At 46.5% G+C, this 21,332-nt stretch overlaps 1 protein-coding gene across 1 annotated transcript; it reads left to right on the top strand.

Moving 5' to 3' along the window:
• Positions 1 to 17,900: 17,900 nt before the first annotated feature.
• On the top strand, positions 17,901 to 20,238 carry LOC309568241 (transcription factor HES-5-like; the record flags this gene model as incomplete). The annotated part of the gene is made up of 3 exons (XM_082273907.1): positions 17,901 to 18,233; positions 19,723 to 19,897; positions 20,012 to 20,238. The coding sequence occupies exons 1-3, from the start codon at positions 18,177 to 18,179 to the stop codon at positions 20,236 to 20,238; spliced, it is 459 nt and encodes a 152-aa protein (XP_082130033.1). The 5' UTR covers positions 17,901 to 18,176.
• Positions 20,239 to 21,332: the final 1,094 nt, after the last annotated feature.

The following is a 21,332-nucleotide window of genomic DNA, read 5'->3' as shown; positions in this document are numbered from 1 at the left end:
ACATATACTGTACATAGACAATTTTAAAGTGAATTTTTCTCCATGTGACTGCTGCGGCAGTGAATGGCGTTGTAACGATCCTCGCTCTGTCCATTCCATGAAGAAAACAGAGCAAGGTTCCCAGGACGGAGATGTGTCACACGCTATTAAATTGTCTTTAATTCACAAGTAGGGTGACATTGTCAGCGTGCTTGCGCCCGTCTCCCCCACATGGTGGCGTCCCCTTCCATGGGCCGTGTGACCTCCGTCTCCAGCTGTCCCGGCACATCCTCCGCTCAGACACACTTCCATTGTCTCCTCTGTCCCCGGGCTGTGCGAAATCCCAACAACCCCCCCCCCCCCCCTTAATGTACATTACATTGTGACCACAGATAGTCATAAAGATTGATTGGAGGAAAGGGCGGCCCATTACCCGGACTTTCCAAGTACGAGCCATATTTGTTTAGGTCACTTTCATTGTTTCTCTATTGGACTTTTTTGAGTTTGACCGATTAAATGTGTAGTAAAAGTTAACCAGAAATTTTTCTTCGATCTCACCTTCAATCTCACACTTCAATCTCTCCTTCGATCTCTCCTTCGATCTCACTCTTCAATCTCTCCTTCGATCTCACTCTTCAATCTCTCCTTCGATCTCTCCTTCAATCCCACTCTTCAATCTCTCCTTCAATCCCACTCTTCAATCTCTCCTTCGATCATTCTTTCTATCTCCCCTTCGATGTCACTTTTGATCTCACCTTTGATTTCACCCTTCAATCTCACACTTCGATCTCACCCTTCGATCTCACCCTTCGATCTCACCCTTCGATCTCACCCTTCAATCTCACCCTTCAATATCAGCTTTAATCTCACCTTTGATCTAACCCTTTAATCCCACCTTCAATCTTACCCTTTCATCTCACCCTTCGATCTCACCCTTCTATCTCACCCTTCAATCTCACCCTTCTATCTCACCCTTCAATCTCACCCTTCAATCTCACCCTTCAATCTCACCCTTCAATCTCACCCTTCAATCTCACCCCTCTATCTCCCCCTTCAATCTCACCCCTCTATCTCCCCCTTCAATCTCCCCCTTCAATCTCCCCCTTCAATCTCACCCTTCTATCTCACCCTTCGATCTCACCCTTCAATCTCACCCTTCAATCTCACCCTTCAATCTCACCCCTCTATCTCCCCCTTCAATCTCACCCCTCTATCTCCCCCTTCAATCTCCCCCTTCAATCTCACCCTTCAATCTCACCCTTCAATCTCACCCTTCAATCTCACCCTTCAATCTCACCCCTCTATCTCCCCCTTCAATCTCACCCCTCTATCTCCCCCTTCAATCTCACCCTTCAATCTCACCCTTCAATCTCACCCCTCTATCTCAACCTTCTATCTCACCCTTCTATCTCACCCTTCTATCTCACCCTTCTATCTCACCCTTCTATCTCACCCTTCAATCTCCCCCTTCAATCTCACCCTTCAATCTCACCCTCAATCTCACCCCTCTATCTCCCCCTTCAATCTCCCCCTTCAATCTCACCCTTCTATCTCACCCTCCATCTCACCCTTTTAGCTCACTCTTCGATATCACCCTCCATCTCACCCTTCTATCTCACCCTTCTATCTCACCCTTCTCATCCCTCTATCTCATCCATCTATCTCATCCCTCTATCTCACCCTTCGATCTCACCCTTCGATCTCACCCTTCGATCTCACCCTTCGATCTCACCCTTCGATCTCACCTGTCTTTTTGTAGCGCTCAGGCGGTGAACAGCACCGGCCGGCGGTCCATCACTGATTCCGGGTGCAGGATGCCGACGCTCCCTGCTAAGTTGCGCCCTAGGAGGCTGCCTAGGTCGCCTTACAGGTAGCGCCGGCCCTGCCTCATTGATTCACATTCCAGTGGAAGGATCAAAATGCTTTCTGTTTTGTCAATATGAAGCATGAAAGAAAATTTACTTTTATTAAAACATCTCCAAACAGGATGCCCCAAAGCCAAACTCATTACAGGGAGCCTGTGATTGGACAGTTAAAGGAGCAGTGGCACTTTGCTCTTTCCTCCAATTGGCATGCTTCTTGTAGGCACTAGAACTGATTGGCTCCCTGTGCTGCTTCTTCTTCCATTCCCTATAATATAAAATATTCAAAATCCATCAGGGATGGTGGGAACCCTTCATAATGGCAACAGCGGGTGTAAAGACCTGGTAACTCAGCACAGGGATGGTGGGAACCCCTCATAATGGGAACAGCAGGTGTACAGACCCAGGAACTCAGCACAGGGATGGTGGGAACACTTCATAATGGGCACAGCAGGTGTACAGACCCGGGAACTCAGCACAGGGATGGTGGGAACCCTCATAATGGGCACAGCAGGTATACAGACCCGGGAACTCAGCACAGGGATGGTGGGAAGCCCTCATAATGGGCACAGCAGGTGTACAGACCCGGGAACTCAGCACAGGGATGGTGGAAACCCTCATAATGGGCACAGAAGGTGTACAGACCCGGGAACTCAGCACAGGGATGGTGGGAACACTTCATAATGGGCACAGCAGGTATACAGACCCGGGAACTCAGCACAGGGATGGTGGGAAACTGCCATTCCACTCCCTGACAGCGAGGTGTGAGGTTGCTGATTCCTTAGCTCGTGTGCTTCCAGAAGCCAGGGGCTAGAGTTGTTTCTCTGCCCCAGGAGGGATGCTGGATCCTGGGGAGGACCCCGGCGGGGGCCCCCTGGATAGGCCTGAGACTAGGCCTCAGCCTATGGAAGACATGGAGCTCGGCCCAAGGAGGGGTGAATCCCTATCTACCTTTAGACGGAGGATTGTGGACAAGCTGACAAGGATTGAGAAAGAGGAGGAGAAATTGGCAGCTTTAAAAACTGAATTTAAAAAGAAAAAGTTGTATTGTGCCAAACTGTACAGTAAGAAGAGACCGGCTCTGAGGCCTGAATTAAAGGACTTGGAGCAAGCTTTGAGGAAGCAGAAAGAGTTGGTGAGCTCTCTGAAGGAAAGTAGCGGAGCTTTTAAGGAAAAATACAGGAATGAGGAACGTTTCAGCCGTATGAGGAGAGGAACCGTTTCCAGCATGGAGAGTGACCCAGCCAGTGAAGAGATGCAGGTACCGACAGAGTCAGCAGAGAGTGAGAAAGTGGGCCCGGAGGATGAGCCCAGCTCTTCAACACCTCAGACATCTGCTGAGCCCCCAATGGCGGAGGCCTCTGTCTCCCTCCCTCTGCAGCAGCAATGTGGAACATCTGAGCAGGAGGTTGAGGGGGGTACTGGCATGTTGGAGTTCATCGCTGAGCTGGAAACCCCTCTGGATGGAAGAAAGTTACATTTTTCTGCGGATTCCTCAGATGAGGATATGGATACCGTTCCTCGCCCTATGAAAGAGAGACCTGTGGAGAGAGGAACATTCACCATGAAGCCTGCAACAACCAGGAGGAAGTTTGATCCCACCATCAGCCATGACACTGCAGAGGTAACAACACAGCAAGCAGGTACAGTGTGTGTGCAAGGTGGTGATGTGAACTTTAATGACAATGTGCTTGCTGAGGGTTGTAGTGCTATGGGCTGTCAGCCCACACCCATAGACAATGTGCAGCATGCAGTGCAACCTGATGCACCTGCTAAAAAAACTTTAAATGCGATTGGTGGGAAAACTGAAAATAACTTTGAGCTTTTGGTTGAAGTGTCTGCAGAGAGGAGCACCACGGACATTGCAAAGGCTTTTCCTGACCCAGATAAAGCTGTTGTTCCTGAAAATGGTGCAGGAGATGCTGGGAGCAGTAGTGCTACAACTGTTGGGGATTCTGCAGTAAAAAAAACTGTGATTGAACCCAGGAAAGCAGCTGAGTGCTTAGAGAAGGGGGAGGGGGTGGGTCTTGTCTCTGCTGCTCCAAAGACTGCAAGGGTTGATTCAGGCTCCTTGTCAGCAGGTGTGGTTGTGTCTAAGGACAATGCTGTAATTACTGGTATGTCTGGGAGGAAAACCTATGCTGGTGCTGCTACAGGATCTGGTAGGGGGGAGCATGGAAATGGTTTATCTTCCTCACTATTTAAAAGGAGGAATGTGGTTCAGCTCAGATGGGAAGGCGAAGGTATTCCCCCATATAGGAGAGCTGTGGTTGATAAGATTCTGCAGATGGGGTTTAGACCCGAAGATATCTTCGCCCTGATCAGTCCGACCGGCTCCTATGAGTATGATTTGTCCTTTATCCGTCCGGAGTCTTTGGACATATTTTGGGAGAAATATGAGTATGTGTGTAGGAGCCTGCCGGACTGGAGAGGGCTCATCCCCAAAGTTGTGTCACGTCAGCCACTTATTAAAATGGTGACGATTCTTGTGCGCAATGAGTCCATACCACAAGGGGATTTATCTGTATGGCTGAGGAGATATGGAGACATCCTGAGCCCCTTACACAAAATTATGGATGACCGAGGAATATGGACGGGGGGATGGTCTGTGCAGCTAAAACTGAGGGTTATTGATAATGTCATCCAGCATCTGCCATCCTCAGCTTTCCTGGGAAGGGACAGGCTGACCATCTTTTATCCAGGCCAGCCAAAACTGTGTAATAAATGTGGGGATAAAGGGCACTTTGCATCCTCCTGTCCAGTGATGAAATGCTCTCTGTGTCAGGATTTAGGGCATTTGGCAAAGGATTGCAACATTATAAGGTGCAACTTGTGCAATTCGGTTGGGCATCCTTATAGCCAGTGTCCCGAGGCAATGCATAACCAGCCTGAGCTCATGAGAGAGTTCTTCCGCCTGGACATGGAGGATGCTCAGAGCTCAGCAGCTAGGGTGCCTGCGATTCCCTCTGAGTCTGTGCCAATGCCCAGTGTGCATGTGTCTTCCCAGTCTGTGCGTTTGCCTAGTGTGCCTGTGTCTTCCCAGTCTGTGCGTTTGCCTAGTGTGCCTGTGTCTTCCCAGTCTGTGATTTCCCAGTCTGTGCCAATTCCCAGTGTGTCAGTGTCTTCCAAATCTGTGGTGCCCCAGTCTGTGCGTTTGCATGTATCAGTTACCGAGAATGTGTCCAATCCTTCTGTGTCTATGTCCTCCAAAATTGCAGAGGCCGCAAGAGGTGCTGATGCAGGGGCATCAAGTGCAGTGCCAGTCCCACCCCCTCGACATTTCAGGGCTTCTATTGGGGACCAAGGGATGCAGAGGAGTGGGGAAAATGGTGAAGAGGCTGGCCTGGTGGCAGATAAGGTAAGGGAGAGTGGGGGTGAAGGGGAGGCTAAGAGTGGGGAGACTGTAATTTGCAGTTTGTCCAAGGATGATGTGGAATGGTTGGAGGAGAAAAGGAAGAAGGGCAAAAGAAAAAAAAAAAGGTGTTCAGTTGCCCAAAGTCCTAAGGTTTTGCCCTTGAAAAATAAGTTTGGGGTCCTGTCAGATGATGACGATGAATGGGACTCGTTGAGTACGGCGTCTTCTATGGTTGATGAGTCCCAGGGTGCATTGAAGCGCACTGGTTCTCCAGGAAGAGAGAGTAGTCAGGCTAAGAAACGGCTGCCTCAATTATCCTAATGGCAGTTCCCACTCCGTTAAAAGTGGCAACCATTAATGTTGCCAGCTTAAAATCAGTGAGTGCTCGTCATATGGCCTTATTTTTGCTCAGCGAGTTTGATGCTGACATTTTGTTTTTGCAAGAGACCCATCTCAGTAATCTGGCTGATATACATCTGGCAAAGAAGGAGTGGAAGCGTGGTCCCTCCTTTTGGTCTCTTGCGGCCGAGCCTTACAGCGGGGTTGCGGTCCTTTTTTCTGGTATGGTAACATGCCGACGGGTAATTGAGGTAGAGATTGGGAGATGCATGATTTTGGATGTCTCTGTGAGGGGGCAGGACCTGCGCCTGATTAACATCTATGGTCCCCAGACAAAATGGGACAGGAAATGCCTCTTTACAAAGATTAAGCCTTTTCTTTTTACGGCTCAGCAGGTTATCTTTGGAGGTGACTTCAACACCATTACTAGGCCTAAAGACAGGAGAGGTTTCAGAGATAAGCTGGGCTATGACAGCCTTTTCCTGAATGCAATGGTTAGGGAAGCAGGTCTGGTAGATGTGCACATTAAGCGCTGCCCAGACAGCACGGGGTTCACTTTTCAGCGAGGTAATAGTCAGAGTAGGATAGATAGGTTTTTTTTAAAGGAGGACTCTGCTTTTTCGGCACCTGTTTGTCGGGCAGTGGAGTTTTCTGATCACTGTATTCTATATTTGACTCTGAATGCCTCAGGCGTGCCACCTAGGGGGAGGGGTATCTGGAGATTGAATTCGGCCCTCCTGGATGACGAGGAAGTAAGACAATCCTTTGAGGAATTTTTTCAGGCACAGGTAACTATCCTAGACTTTTGCAACAGTAAGTCAGAATGGTGGGAGCTTATAAAACAGCGGACTGTTAGGCTTTTCAAGGCCATAGGGAGAAAGAGACAGCAAGATAAGTATATCACCTACCAGCGTTTGCGGAGGAAACTTGACCGCCTTGTATCGAATGGAGGAGATTCTGGGGCGATCTCTGAGGTGAAGCTCCTCCTGAGGACCCATCAATATGACCGGCACGCCTCTTTGGTTCAGGAAAGGGACTATGGGAAATACCATTCGCCTGACCCTTACCAGAATTGTAAACAGAGCGTAGCAGTTAAGACGGTCAATGGCCTGAAGGACAGTACGGGCTCTCTGACGAAGTCTAGGTCAGGGATCCTGGAGGTCGTCAGGTCATACTATGCTGATCTCCTGGGAGGAAAGAACCTTGATCGGACAGGGATGTTGAGTTTTTTGGACTCTACGCCAGGTCTGGAAAATATTGTTCCTTTGATGAATTTGACAGATGAAATCACTGCAGATGAGGTGATCCAGGCTATTGATAAACTAGCCATCAGGAAAACGCCAGGGCCAGATGGTTTGACAGCCGAATTTTATAAATGTTTTAAGAAGATCCTGGCTTCACACCTTGCGGAGGTTTTTAATGGCTGTTTGCATGAGGGTTCTCTCCCTCCTTCCATGAGGCAATCTGCAGTGGTTCTTCTGTCAAAGGGCAAAGATCCTTCGATGATTGAGAATTGGCGCCCCATTAGCCTTCTTAATGTCGATAGAAAGATACTGGCAAAGATTTTTTTCTGGCGATTATCATCAGTGGCAGGCGATTTGTTATCCCATCACCAGCACTGCGCAATCCAGGGTAGAAGCACTTTCTCAGCTGTGTTAGCTGTCCGGGAGGCCTTGGAGCGTTGTAGGGCTGCTGGTTGGGGTAAATATCTGCTGACATTGGATCAGGCTAAGGCCTTTGATAGGGTTAATCATGAGTACCTATGGCTCCTTCTTGGCAAGTATGGCCTGGAGGGGGGTTTCATTGATTGGCTCAAGATTTTGTACAAAGGGGCTGAAAGCTTTCCTCTGGTTAATGGTTGGGTTGGGCAGCCCTTTGTGGTTGGCTCAGGTGTGCGTCAGGGGTGTCCTTTGAGTCCTCTGCTATATGCGTTTGCAATCGACCCCTTCATTAGAAGGCTAGAGAGTGGACCATTGTGTGGGGTACCTTTGGGCATCGCTGGTGAGCCTCCTTTGAAGGTTGTGGCTTATGCTGATGACGTTTCTGTTTTTGTCTCTGGGACTGGGGAAGCGCAGGAGGTGGTCTCAGTGACAAGGCAGTATGCGGAAGCATCAGGTTCAAAGGTCAACCAGGACAAGTGTGAAGCTTTCTGGATGGGCGTGGAAGGTGAGAGCTTTGTTCTCCCGGATGACTTCCCGGAGCCCCAACAAAAAATTAGAGTTCTAGGCATTGAATTTGGCCCAGGTGACTATGGTCATGCAAATTGGGTGAGCAGGCTGGAGAATGCCAATGCCAAGGTGGCGAGCTGGAAAAGTTGGCGGTTTTCCTTAAGGGAAAAGGTTGATCTGATCAAAGGTTACCTGATTCCAATTTTTCTGTATGTCAGTTTTGTCTGCATTTTGCCAGTGTCTCTCTATACCAGGATCTATAGTTGTTTCTTCCAGCTGTTATGGGGAAACAGAATAAACCTTGTCAAAAGGAGTGTGACTTATCTTCCTAGGCGGGAGGGTGGTCTAGGAATGATCAACCCTGTAGTCTTTTTCTCTCTGATGTTTGTAAAGTACAACCTTGGTAACATGTTGGCAGAGAGACCGCCTGGGTGGGTTGGTATTTTCCAGTCCTGGTTTAGGCCCTTTCTGCGAAACTGGGAAAATGGTGGGCCAGTGAAAAGCCTGAGGGTCAAGCATGATAAGCTCCCGACTTATGTTGCCCCGTGTTTGAAAATACTTCGGCAGTGGCAAGTAACGGCAGGGGAGATCAGATCTCTTCCAAGGAAACTTCTTGAGAAGCGGATCATGAGCTCTGTTTTTTGCGAACCACTGGCCTTAAGGGATTGCCCAAGCCTAGTTTTGGGGGAGGGTTTGCGTTTGATTAATTTGGAGAGAATCCCAATGAAGTTTAGGGATCAGGCTTGGCTCGCTTTCCATGGAAAACTATATGTGAAGGGCAACCTGAAGTTTCTCTCTGTGAGTGATCGTGGCTGCCCGAGAGTAGAGTGTGGAGGTGCGGTGGAGTCCATGGATCATTTTTTGCTTCAGTGCCCTTTTAATATAGAGGTGTACAAGAGGGTAGGGAGGGCTCTGAGTGTACCCTTCCTCCCCCATATGAGTTATGCAGAGTGGGTGTATGGGGCATTCCAGACTCGCCGGGATTATGATTTGGAAACACTTTTTTTAGTTAGTGTAGTAGTCCGTTATTTCACGTGGAGTGCACGGTGCCAGGTATCCTTACGGAGTAAAATCCTCCCTGTTGAGGTGGTGGTGCAGAACATTCTGGGTGAGGTTGGGAAGATTCGGGGTCTTGAGAAAGACAGGTGGCAGCAGGAGGCCTGGATAAAGGCGTGGAGGAATATCAGGACTCTGTAGCTGCTGCCTGTTGATCTCGGGGTGTGCGGCTTTTCTTTCTGTCCTTGCTTCACTCCCCTAGATTTTCAGATAAAATATATTTTTGATAAAAGGCTACATGCATGGTGACGGTGATGTTCCTTAGTCTGGCTCTCTCGTAGGGTTTATGCTGTGCGCAATTTGGTTTATTTATTATGTTCTTGTTTGGTTTTTGGTTTTGTATAGTTATATTTAATTATTTTGTAAATATGTTATTTATTAATTTATTTATTATGGTTTTATTGTATATAAGTTGTTGTTTGTAAGATTTTTCAATAAACAAAATTAACCCTCATAATGGGCACAGCAGGTATACAGACCCGGGAACTCAGCACAGGGATGGTGGGAAACTGCCATTCCACTCCCTGACAGCGAGGTGTGAGGTTGCTGGTTCCTTAGCTCGTGTGCTTCCAGAAGCCAGGGGCTAGAGTTGCTTCTCTGCCCCAGGAAGGATGCTGGATCCTGGGGAGGACCCTGGCGGGGGCCCCCTGGATAGGCCTGAGACTATGGAAGACATGGAGCTCGGCCCAAGGAGGGGTGAATCCCTGCCTACCTTTAGACGGAGGACTGTTGAAAAGCTGAGGCGGATTGAGAAAGAGGAGGAGAAATTGGCAACTTTGAAAGTAGAATTTAAAAAGAAAAAGTTGTATTGTGCCAAACTGTACAGCAAGAAGAGACCGGCTCTGAGGCCTGAATTGAAGGACTTGGAGCAAGCTTTGAGGAAGCAGAAAGAGTTGGTGAGCTCTCTGAAGGAAAGCTGTGAAGCACTTCAGGAGAAATACAGGAATGAGGAACGTTTCAGCCGTATGAGGAGAGGAGCCGTTTCCAGCATGGAGAGTGACCCAGTCAGTGAGGAGATTCAGGTACTGACAGAGTCAGCAGAGAGTGAGAAAGTGGGCCAGGAGGATGAGCCCAGCTCTTCGACACCTCACACATCTGCTGAGCCCCCAATGGTGGAGGCCTCTGTCTCCCTCCCTCTGCAGCAGCAATGTGGAACATCTGAGCAGGAGGTTGAGGGGGGTACTGGCATGTTGGAGTTCGTCGCTGAGCTGGAATCCCCTCTGGATGGAAGAAAGTTCAATTTTTCTGCAGATTCCCCAGATGAGGAGATGGATACCGTTCCTCGCCCTATGAAAGAGAAACCTGTGGAGAGAGGAAAATTCACCATTAAGCCTGCAACAACCAGGAGGGAGTTTGATCCCGCCATCAACCATGACACTGCAGAGGTAACACAGCAAGCAGGTACAGTGTGTGTGCAAAGTGGTGATATGAACTTTATTAATGACAATATGCTTGCTGAGGGTTGTAGTGCTATGGGCTGTCAGCCCACACCCATAGACAATGTGCAGCATGCAGTGCAACCTGATACACCTGCTGAAAAAATTCCACTTTTAAATGCAAGTGGTGAGAAAATTGGAAAAAACTGTGTGTTTCTGGTTGAAGAGTCTGCAGAGAGGAGCACCACGGACATTGCAGAGGCTTTGCCTGGACCAAATACAGTGGCTGTTCCTGAGCATGGTGGAGGAGATGCTGGGAGCAGTAGTACTATAACTTTTTTGGAGTCTGCAGTAGACAAGGCTGTGATTGAACCCAGGAAAGCAGCTGAGTGCTCAGAGCAGGGGGAGGGGGTGGGTCTTGTCTCTGCTGCTCAAAAGACTGCAAGGGTTGATTCAGGCTCCTTGTCATCAGGTGTGGTTGGGTCTAAAGACAATGCTGTAATTGCTGATGTTTCTGGGAGGAAAACCTATGCTGGTGCTGCTGAAGGGTTTGGGAGGGGGGTGCAAGCAGGGAAGGAGCATGGAAATGTTTTATCTTCCTCATTATTTAAAAGGAGGAATGTGGTACAGCTCAGATGGGAAGGCGAAGGTATTCCGCCATATAGGAGAGCTGTGGTTGATAAGATTCTGCAGATGGGCTTAAAACCTGCAGATATCTTTGCCCTGATCAGTCCGACTGGCTCCTATGAGTACGATTTGTCCTTTGTCCGTCCGGAGTCTTTGGACATATTTTGGGAGAAATATGAACATGTGTGTAGGAGCCTGCCGGACTGGAAAGGGCTTATCCCCAAAGTTGTGTCACGTCAGCCACTTATTAAAATGGTGACGATTCTTGTGCGCAATGAGTCCATACCGCAAGGGGATTTATCTGTATGGCTGAGGAGATATGGAGACATCCTGAGCCCCTTACACAAAATTATGGATGATCGAGGAATATGGACGGGGGGATGGTCTGTGCAGCTAAAACTAAGAGTCATGGATAATGTCATCCAGCATCTGCCATCCTCAGCTTTCCTGGGGAGGGACAGACTGACCATATTCTATCCAGGCCAGCCAAAGCTGTGCAATAAGTGTGGGGATAAAGGGCACTTTGCATCCTCCTGTCCAGTAATGAAATGCTCTCTGTGTCAGGATTTAGGGCATTTGGCAAAAGATTGCAATATTATAAGGTGCAACTTGTGCAATGCAGTTGGGCATCCTTATAGCCAGTGTCCTGAGGCAATGCACAACCAGCCTGAGCTCATGAGAGAGTTCTTCCGTCTGGACATGGAGGATGCTCGGAGCTCAGCAGCTAGGGTGCCTGCGATTCCCTCCGAGACTGTACCAATACCCAGTGTGCCTGTCTCTTCCCAGTCTGTGGTGCCCCAGTCTGTGCCAATGCCCAGTGTGTCAGTGTCTTCCCAGTCTGTATGTAAGGTATCGGTTACTAAGAATGTGTCCAATCCTTCTGTGTCTATGTCTTCCAAAATTGCAGAGGCGGCAAGAGGTGCTGAGGCAGGGGCATCAAGTACAGTGCCAGTCCCCTCCCCTAGACATTGCAGGGCTTCTATTAGGGACCATGGGGTGCAGAGGAGTGGGGAGAATGGTGAAGAGGCTGGCCTGGTGGTAGATAAGGTAAGGGAGAGTGGGGGTGAAGGGGAGGGTGAGAGTGGGGAAACTGTTATTTCCAATTTGTCCAAGGGGGATGTGGAATGGTTGGAGGAGAAAAGAAAGAAGGGCAAAAGAAGGAAAAAAAAGTGTTCAGCTACCCACAGTCCTGAGGTTTTGCCTTTGACAAATAAGTTTGGGGTCCTGTCAGATGATGATGATGAATGGGATTTGTTGAGTACAGAATCTTCCATGGATGATGAGTCGCAGGGTGCATTGAAGCGCACTGGTTCTCCAGGGGGAGAGAGTAGTCAGGCTAAGAAACGGCTGCCTCAATTATCCTCGGTTAAAAGTGGCAACCAATAATGTTATCAGCTGAAAATCAGTCATAAAATATAATTTTTGATTAAAGGCTCCATGCATGGTGAAGTTTCTTAGTCTGGCTCTCTCGTAGGGTTTATGCTGTGTGCAATTTGGTTTATTTATTATGTTCTTGTTTTGTATAGTTATATTCAATTATTTTGTAAATATGTTGCATTTGGCAAAAGATTGCAATATTATAAGGTGCAACTTGTGCAATGCGGTTGGGCATCCTTATAGTCAGTGTCCTGAGGCAATGCACAACCAGCCTGAGCTCATGAGAGAGTTTTTCCGTCTGGACATGGAGGATGCTCAGAGCTCAGCAGCTAGGGTGCCTGCGATTCCCTCCGAGACTGTACCAATACCCAGTGTGTCAGTGTCTTCCCAGTCTGTGGTGCCCCAGTCTGTGCCAATGCCCAGTGTGTCAGTGTCTTCTCAGTCTGTGGTGCCCCAGTCTGTGCCGATTCCCAGTGTGTCAGGGTCTTCCCAGTCTGTATGTAAGGTATCGGTTACTAAGAATGTGTCCAATCTTTCTGTGTCTATGTCTTCCAAAATTGCAGAGGCGGCAAGAGGTGCTGAGGCAGGGGCATCAAGTACAGTGCCAGTCCCCTCCCCTAGACATTGCAGGGCTTCTATTAGGGACCATGGGGTGCAGAGGAGTGGGGAGAATGGTGAAGAGGCTGGCCTGGTGGTAGATCAGGTAAGGGAGAGTGGGGGTGAAGGGGAGGGTGAGAGTGGGGAAACTGTTATTTCCAATTTGTCCAAGGGGGATGTGGAATGGTTGGAGGAGAAAAGAAAGAAGGGCAAAAGAAGGAAAAAAAAGTGTTCAGCTACCCACAGTCCTGAGGTTTTGCCTTTGACAAATAAGTTTGGGGTCCTGTCAGATGATGAGGATGAATGGGACTTGTTGAGTACAGAATCTTCCATGGATGATGAGTCCCAGGGTGCAGTGAAGCGCACTGGTTCTCCAGGGAGAGAGAGTAGTCAGGCTAAGAAACGGCTGCCTCAATTATCTGTTAAAAGTGGCAACCAATAATGTTATCAGCTGAAAATCAGTCATAAAATATAATTTTTGATTAAAGGCTCCATGCATGGTGATGTTCCTTAGTCTGGCTCTCTCGTAGGGTTTATGCTGTGCGCAATTTGGTTTATTTATTATGTTCTTGTTTTGTATAGTTATATTCAATTATTTTGTAAATATGTTATTTATAATTTATTTATTATGGTTTTATTGTATATAAGTTGATTGTTTGTAAGAATTTCCAATAAACAAAATTAACCCCTCATAATGGGCACAGCAGGTGTACAGACCCAGGAACTCAGCACAGGGATGGTGGAACCCCCCATAATGGGTACAGAAGGTGTACAGACCCGGGAACTCAGCACAGGGATGGTGGGTACTCCTCATAATGGGCACAGAAGGTGTACAGACCCAGGAACTCAGCACAGGGATGGTGGAACCCCTCATAATGGGCACAGCAGGTGTACAGACCTTGGAACTCAGCACAGGGATGGTGGGAACTCCTCATAATGGGCACAGAAGGTGTACAGACCCGGGATCTCAGCACAGGGATGGTGGGAACCCTCATAATGGGCACAGCAGGTGTACAGACCTGGGATCTCAGCACAGGGATGGTGGGAACCCTCATAATGGGTACAGAAGGTGTACAGACCCGGGAACTCAGCACAGGGATGGTGGAACCCCTCATAATGGGCACAGCAGGTGTACAGACCTGGGGACTCAGCACAGGGAGGGTGGGAACCCTCATAATGGGCACAGCAGGTGTACAGACCCGGGAACTCAGCACAGGGATGGTGGAACCCCTCATAATGGGCACAGCAGGTGTACAGACCTGGGGACTCAGCACAGGGATGGTGGGAACCCCTCATAATGGGCACAGACCCGGGAACTCAGCATGGAGATCTCACAAGAAGGTAATAGAAGAAAGTTTTAGGAGCTTTAGGTTCCATTCACACAGCAGCTCGTCTCCCCAGAAACTCATTCTAAACGTCTTTTTTTTCCCACGCTGATGCCGGATCCGGCACATGTCCGATGAATGGGCACACTTCCTGTCTTTGATGGTGCTGGCAGCAATTCACACCCATATGTCAGGCACACTTCACACCCTCTGCAGACACAGGTGCCTCCTTGTACAAGGACCAGACACATTTCTCACTCCTCATCCTCAACATCGATGGGAAGTTTGAGCCAATCAGGTCGCAGACATTGAGGCTCATTCCAGCAGGCCAGTGAGCGGTGTAACAAAAAGACGTTGACAGGTAGGTCTCTTCCATCATAATTGCTTTACCCTGCCTGTCAACCATTTTTCTTTTTTCTTTTTTTTTGAGTGCACACCGCACATGCACAGCCCAGACCGGGTAGGATGAGACTGCCATTGATCCTGGTCTTTGCACCACAGGTGAGGGGCATTTACAAGGTAAGCGTGCCATAATGTGCAAATATGTTCAGCAGACCATGGAGAAAGAACATAGCCACCCTCCAACATTTGTCTTAGGCTTGCCATACACTATTCAATCTGATTGTACAGTGTGCTAGATGTACCAAAGCTGTGTACTATGAGAACAAATCTAAACAAGTCATACAATTTGTATGCAATCAAGTAGGATCTTGCACTACATAGTTGATGGTAGATCACCATACACATACAATCTTTGTATAATTAACTAATTAGGAGGATCTATCCGGTCAATGTGTATCCAATCAGACAGGCCTTGATACTATAAAGTCGTTGATAGATCTAAAGAGGCTTGTATAGGCAACCCATTGAAATGAATGGGCTGCCCTACATGCGGAACCGCGAGTACAATCCGATGGCGTGAACAGAGCCGTGCGCCATTGCAGCCGGCAGGGCCGTCTTTAACACAGGGAAAAAGGGGCAGCTGCCCTGGGCCCAGTCATTGTTGCGGGGCCCCTTGAGCCTGAGCTGCCTGCATATAGTTGATTTGGGAGGGCCCATGAAAATATTTGCCCAGGGTCCAATCAGTATTAAAGACAGCCCTGGCAGCGGGCATGTGGTTCTGCCCGTTTCCACCCGCCACATGTCGGGAAGCCCATTCATTTTAATTGGCTGCCCTACATGTGAGAAACACTCAAAAGAAAATTAATGGCGGCACCACCACACGTAGGCTAAAGGGCAGTAGGGAAAGCGTGCAAATTTCTGCACGTCCCGACATGCACAAAGTTTGAACAATTAAAGCAGCCCATTCATTATAAATAGGCTCAAGGCAGACATTTATTATGAATGGGCTGCCAATGCACCACCTTGGATGAATATACGCACACAACCGTTTTTTAGCAATGTGGTACTTCACAATGCAATGGTATGTGCACTGTGCTGTGCATGGCACTCTACTGTACTATGCAATGGGGTGCCATTCATATTGAACCAAACATAAAGCAGGTATGCATTTTACTGTGCTTTAGTGTATGTGTCTAAAGCCGGCCATAGAGTTTGTTTGGCAGGGACCGGCCAAGATTCAAACCATGTGTGGTCAGGCTGAATGTACCCAAGTTGATCGATTGATCAGCTTGGGTACAACCAGCCTGCCGAATTTTACATGCGATTATTGCTGGCGGCTGTTATAGCCACTAGAAATAATCACTGTGTACTCCCGGCGGGGACAGAAATAATCACTGTGTACTCCCGGCGGGGTCAGTTTCCCCTGCCCCCCCCCCCCCCTGCTGGGAGAACACAATGGCACAACATTGACAGGGGGAATCGAGCAACCGGGGGAATCTAGCGATTTTCTTTCCTGCAACCCCCAGTTGCAGATTAGCAAAATGCTCCATCTATGGCCAGCTTCAGGGCTGCTGATGGGGCAGTACAGCCAGCCCTCCTGTACCCATCAGTTCAAGAGGGGGGCCCAGGCACCGCAGGAGTGGTTGCTGTACTGCCTTATTGCATTGTGTTTACTATGCTTCAGTTTGTTAATGAACAGGGAGCCTTTGAGCTCTTCCCATACATTCACTGTCCAGTGTAGCTGAGGCTGCAGAGAAAGGGACTGGGGAATCTCTGTCTGCAGCAATGGCAGGTGGTGCTAAACTTTTTTGGGGGGCGGCAAACAACCCCCCCTCCAGGTCTGCGCTCACCCCTCCACAGTCTTCCCACACTCAGCCCCTTCACAGCTTCCTTGGCTTCCTCGGAAGGTGAATCCGGAAGACAATAGTGAATATTGATACGCTAGTGTCACAAGTGGGTGGGTTTGGGGCTCAGTGCCCAACCTTTTTCAAGCCAATTAGATGCCTCAGGCTCTAATCATGTGGCTTGTACAAAAAAAACTCATAGAAACCTATGAGCCTGGCACCCCGCATTCATCCCTGCATGCAAACTAGTGGGGGGCGGCACCCCTGCAGCCCTAATGGACCGGCTGCTCCTGATCCTTGGTCCCTTTCTTTGTCTTAAATGTGAGACATCGGGGGTCTGTTTAGACCCCTAATGTTACACCAAAGGCCCCCCAACAAGGCTGTTAAAAAAACATAAGGAGGGGGGTCCCTGTCAGGTAGGATGTACAGGGTCCCGTGATTTCTAACAGCAGCCCTGGCCAGCTTTAATTTGTATTCTCACAATGCACAGATGTGAAGGGGCTCTACGTGAATGGTCACCTTAAAGGAGATTATAAAAAGATTGTACAGCCAGATTGTAATGTGTGTGGTGAGTTTTGTCTGACAGATATCGGCAAACTAGGAAGGTGCCTAACTCTTAAGGGGGCAATATAGAGCCACATGCATGAGTTACATCCCCTTTAGATCTGTGATATCAGTGGCATAGGCATGCGTACAGGGTGTGTTGGGTGTGCCTGGGCACACCCTAATCACCCCGTGGGGTGCCAATTTCCCCTGCTTCCCGTCTTCCCCCCGCAGTTCTGCCAGCTCCTCTTCTCTCAGGAGCAGGGAAGGGGCTGGTAAATATTTCATTAACCTGCCTTTCTTTTCTGAATGAACACAGTGAGTGATCTGTACCAATCACTCCTGTCTTCATTCTTAACTGAAGCATAGTAAACTATGTTTACTGCAGGCTGCAGAGAAAGGGCCTGGGAAATTCCTGTCCTCAGATCCTTTCTCTGTCTCAAAAGTGAGATATCAGGGGTCTGTTTAGACCCTTGATATTTCACCAAAGCCCCATAATGGGGCTCCTAAAAAAATGTGTAAAAAAATTAAAAAATAATATTAAAAAATAATAAAAAATTACTGACATGTCCACTGCCCTACTGACACCAATATTTGCTCCACTGACACCATACACTGCTCTGCTGATATACACGCATGTGCTTGTGCTATGGGGTGCACGCCTTAATGCAATAGGCTGCGCACACCAATGATCAGTGGCAAGGTGTGCTGGCCTGATGCAATAGTGGAAATCCATACACTGATTTCCTGCACGTCATAGGATGGAATTTGTGTTTTTTTTTTTTGGGGGGGGGGGGGGGTGGGCCCCATTTCTTATTATGTGCAATGTCCACTTCAGTTACTAAAGAAAATATGAAAATGGCATTGAATTTGAGGAAAATGTATAAAACCAAAAAAATATCTAATTTACAAACATTTGCTGCAAATAGTACCTAGTACATTCTCTTTTTAAAGCTTTTGAACTTTGTATCCCTACTGCAAGCAAAGAGACAATGCAATCAGCACCACATCTGAAAAACAATAATTATTGCAAGTAAAAAAAAAAAATGTTACATATAATTTTGTCCATTCTCAGAAAAAAAAGCCTTAATGTGTCATTCTGTGAGATAACATCTTGTCCCCAGTCTTTCCCACACTACCCCCTGCATTGTGTATTATCCTCTGATATTAGAGGCTCCAGATGTCACCTTGCAGTATGACACACTTCCATTGTCCCCACCGCTCTGTGATTGGCTGCTGAGTGTGGGAACCTCTTCCAAGCCAGCTCTCCATACATTGTTATGCAGAGAGAGGGGTATATATAGAGGGGTGGGCTGATCACCAGCAGACACACAGAAACTGGTTCCCCTAGCACACCTCTGCCTGACTGCTACCAGCTCCACCAACATGGCACCCTGCAGTATGAGGACATTGGATCATCAAGAGGCCAATGGGCTCCGAAAGGTGAGATTTCCCTCTAGTGCCAGCTTCCTATTTCCATTGCATTAATATGTATAGCATCTTAGCTTTGCTAGAGCAGTGTGCAAATGTGGAAAAATATTAGACCCCCATCTGTCATCATATATCATTGCTTTGGTTGCATTAAAGTGTATTTCCACTTTTGCAGGCAAATTTTTTCATACAATCTGGGTTATCACTTTGATTTTTTAATTAAATATGCGTATCTTTAGAATCTTTGAAGTTGGTATGCATTCCAAATGCAATTCTTTTATATAAACTGTTTATTTGTATTTATTAAGTGATATATTCTATCTATATGGGATTCATGTGTTGTATTTTTAAAGGGATACATTTTAAGTATATGGTGGTTAATGTTTTGTATTTATTAAGAAATACATTTTAACTATATTGGATTCATGTTTTTTATTTAAGAGATGAATCCCATATAGATACATTGTATCCCTTATTAAATACAAAACGTGAATCCCATATAGATAAAATGTATGTATTTTTTATTTATTAAGAGATACATTTTAACTTTATTGGATTCATGTTCAGTATTTGTTAAGAGATTAATCTCATATAAATAAAATGTATCCCTTAATATATACAAAACACGAATCCCATAATAAATAAAAAACATACATTTTATCTATAAGAGATACATTTTAACTATATGGGATTCATGTTTTGTATTTATAAAGGGATACACTTTATCAATATGGGATTCATGTTTTGTATTTATAAAGGAATACATTTTAACTATATGGGACTCTATGCTTTGTATTTATTAAGTGATACAATTGATCTATATGGGATGCATGTTTTGTATTTATTAAGAGATACTTTGGGGGAGATTTACTTAAGCTGGAGAGTGCAAATGCTGGTGCAGCTCTGCATAGAGACCAATCAGCTTGCAGATTTTATTATCAAAGCTCAATTGAATAAGCTGAAGTTAGAAGCTGATTGGCTACCATGCACAGCTGCACCAGAATCTAAGTGTTCCAATTTTAGTAAATCATCCCCTTTGTAACTATATTGGATTTATGTTTTGTATTTGTTAAGGGATACATTTTATCTATATGGGATTCATGTTTTGTATTTGTTAAGGGATACTTTTTATTTATATGGGATTCATCTCTTAACAAATACAGAACATGAATCCAATATAGTTAAAATGTATCTCTTATCAAATACAAAACATGAATCCCATAAAGTTAAAATGTATCCCTTAATAAATAAAAAACTTACATTTTATCTATATGGGATTCCCGTTTTGTATTTATTAAGGGATACATTTTATCTATATGGGATTTACGTTTTGTATTTCTTAAGAGATAAATTTTATCTATATGAGATTCATGTATTTATTGAGGGATACATTTTGACTCTATAGGTTATAATCTTTGTATCAATCAATCAATGTTAGATTTCTATAGACTCTATTGGTGATAACAGAGGTAATAACCATCCCAAATCTTATTTTGTGCAGCTAAGGAAGCCCGCCATTGAGAAAATGAGAAGAGATCGCATTAACAGCAGCATCGAGCAACTGCGTCTCCTACTGGAGAAAGAGTTCCAGAAACATCAACTGCCCTCCAAACCGGAGAAGGCCGACATACTGGAGATGACAGTCAACTTCTTACAGCAGCACATGGCTGAGAAAAGTAAGTGCCCCCCTTGTTCTTGATTTTATGATTCTTGCTGAGAGATGCTAGGATTGGGAATGTAGAAGGTGACAGTGGACTTCATATAACTGACATGTGTCTTGTCTATTCCAGATGCCTCCAGCCAAGCCCATAGAGATGGCTACTCCACCTGTGTCCAGGACTCTGTGAACTTCCTATCCCTGCACACACAGACAGATGCTCAGCTGCAGCTGCTGCAGAACCTCCATGGGGCTCAGATGGTGACTGGCGCTCTGCGTCCTTCTGTATTCCCCATCCCACAGACCCCCAGCAAGCACAATGCTCCAGACAGCAGCAAAATCCTATGGAGACCCTGGTAGAGACTTGTCAGCTGAGTACAATGAGTTGGGTGTACAAGGAGCAGACCTGACCTGACCATAGCTGTACATGGGGATCAGATCCCTATCACTGTATCTATCACATGGACAGAGTGTTAACTTTTCATTAAGTGAGTGTAATCACAGTGTGATCTGATAGTACTACAGTATGTATTATATGATAGAAGTGGACCATCCGCCCCTATAGTCCTATATGGATTTGTAGTACTTTTTCATATGTATGGAGCTTGGAGCAGAGGTCATATCCATCGCTCCTTTAGCCCTGGTTCACACTGCCGAGACTCATGATGCGACTTCAGAGTCGCATGAAAAGTCAAGCCCCATTAACTGCAATGGAACCGTTCTAATCAGTGCGATTCAAGCCGCTCAGACTTAGAAAAAGGTTCCTGCTCTACTTTTGACGTGATTTCAATAAGACTTTAATTAACTTCTGTTAAAGAAGTCGTATGCAAGCCGTGATTAAGGCGCATAGGGATGTCGGATTCAAAGTCGCGTGACTTTGAAGTGGCGGCAGTGTGAACCCAGGCTGGGGTGGAAGTGGTTTCATGTTTATAAATACGGATAGTTATCTTCTATGAAGAAAATAGATCAGGATCCACATTATAGACACCGGGTGTTCTGAGGGTTACATTGTATCAATGTAAGCTATTATAGCTCTCTATAGAGAAATGATGATCCTGATTCATCAAGCTGCAGCTGAACATGAGATATGCTAAGTAACGCTTTAGGCATGCTAAAATGACATTGGATAATATTGCTTGAGAGGTCGCTTTAGCATGCCTTAAGATGCTGATCAATGGGGTGTGGTGTAATGGGGTTGATTTACTAAAGGTAAATAGACTGTGCACTCTGCAAGTGCAGTTGCTTCAGAGCTTAGTTTCACTTTACAAAGGATGGCCAATCACATGCAAGGAAAACTTGGAAAACTTAAAAAAAAAAAACACAGCTTTTTGCTTGCACCTGATTGGATGATTGAAGTCAGCAGAATTTCTGCTAATTTTCTAAGCTCTGAAGCAACTACTTTTGCAAAGTGCACAGTCTATTTTCCTTTAGTAAATCAACCCCAATGAATCACC

Source organism: Pelophylax lessonae (genome assembly GCF_965119305.1).
Source record: "Pelophylax lessonae genome assembly, chromosome: 12".
Taxonomy (NCBI): domain Eukaryota; kingdom Metazoa; phylum Chordata; class Amphibia; order Anura; family Ranidae; genus Pelophylax; species Pelophylax lessonae.
Note: the sequence above shows the minus strand (reverse complement) of the source record. Positions and strands in the feature narration are given on the sequence as shown.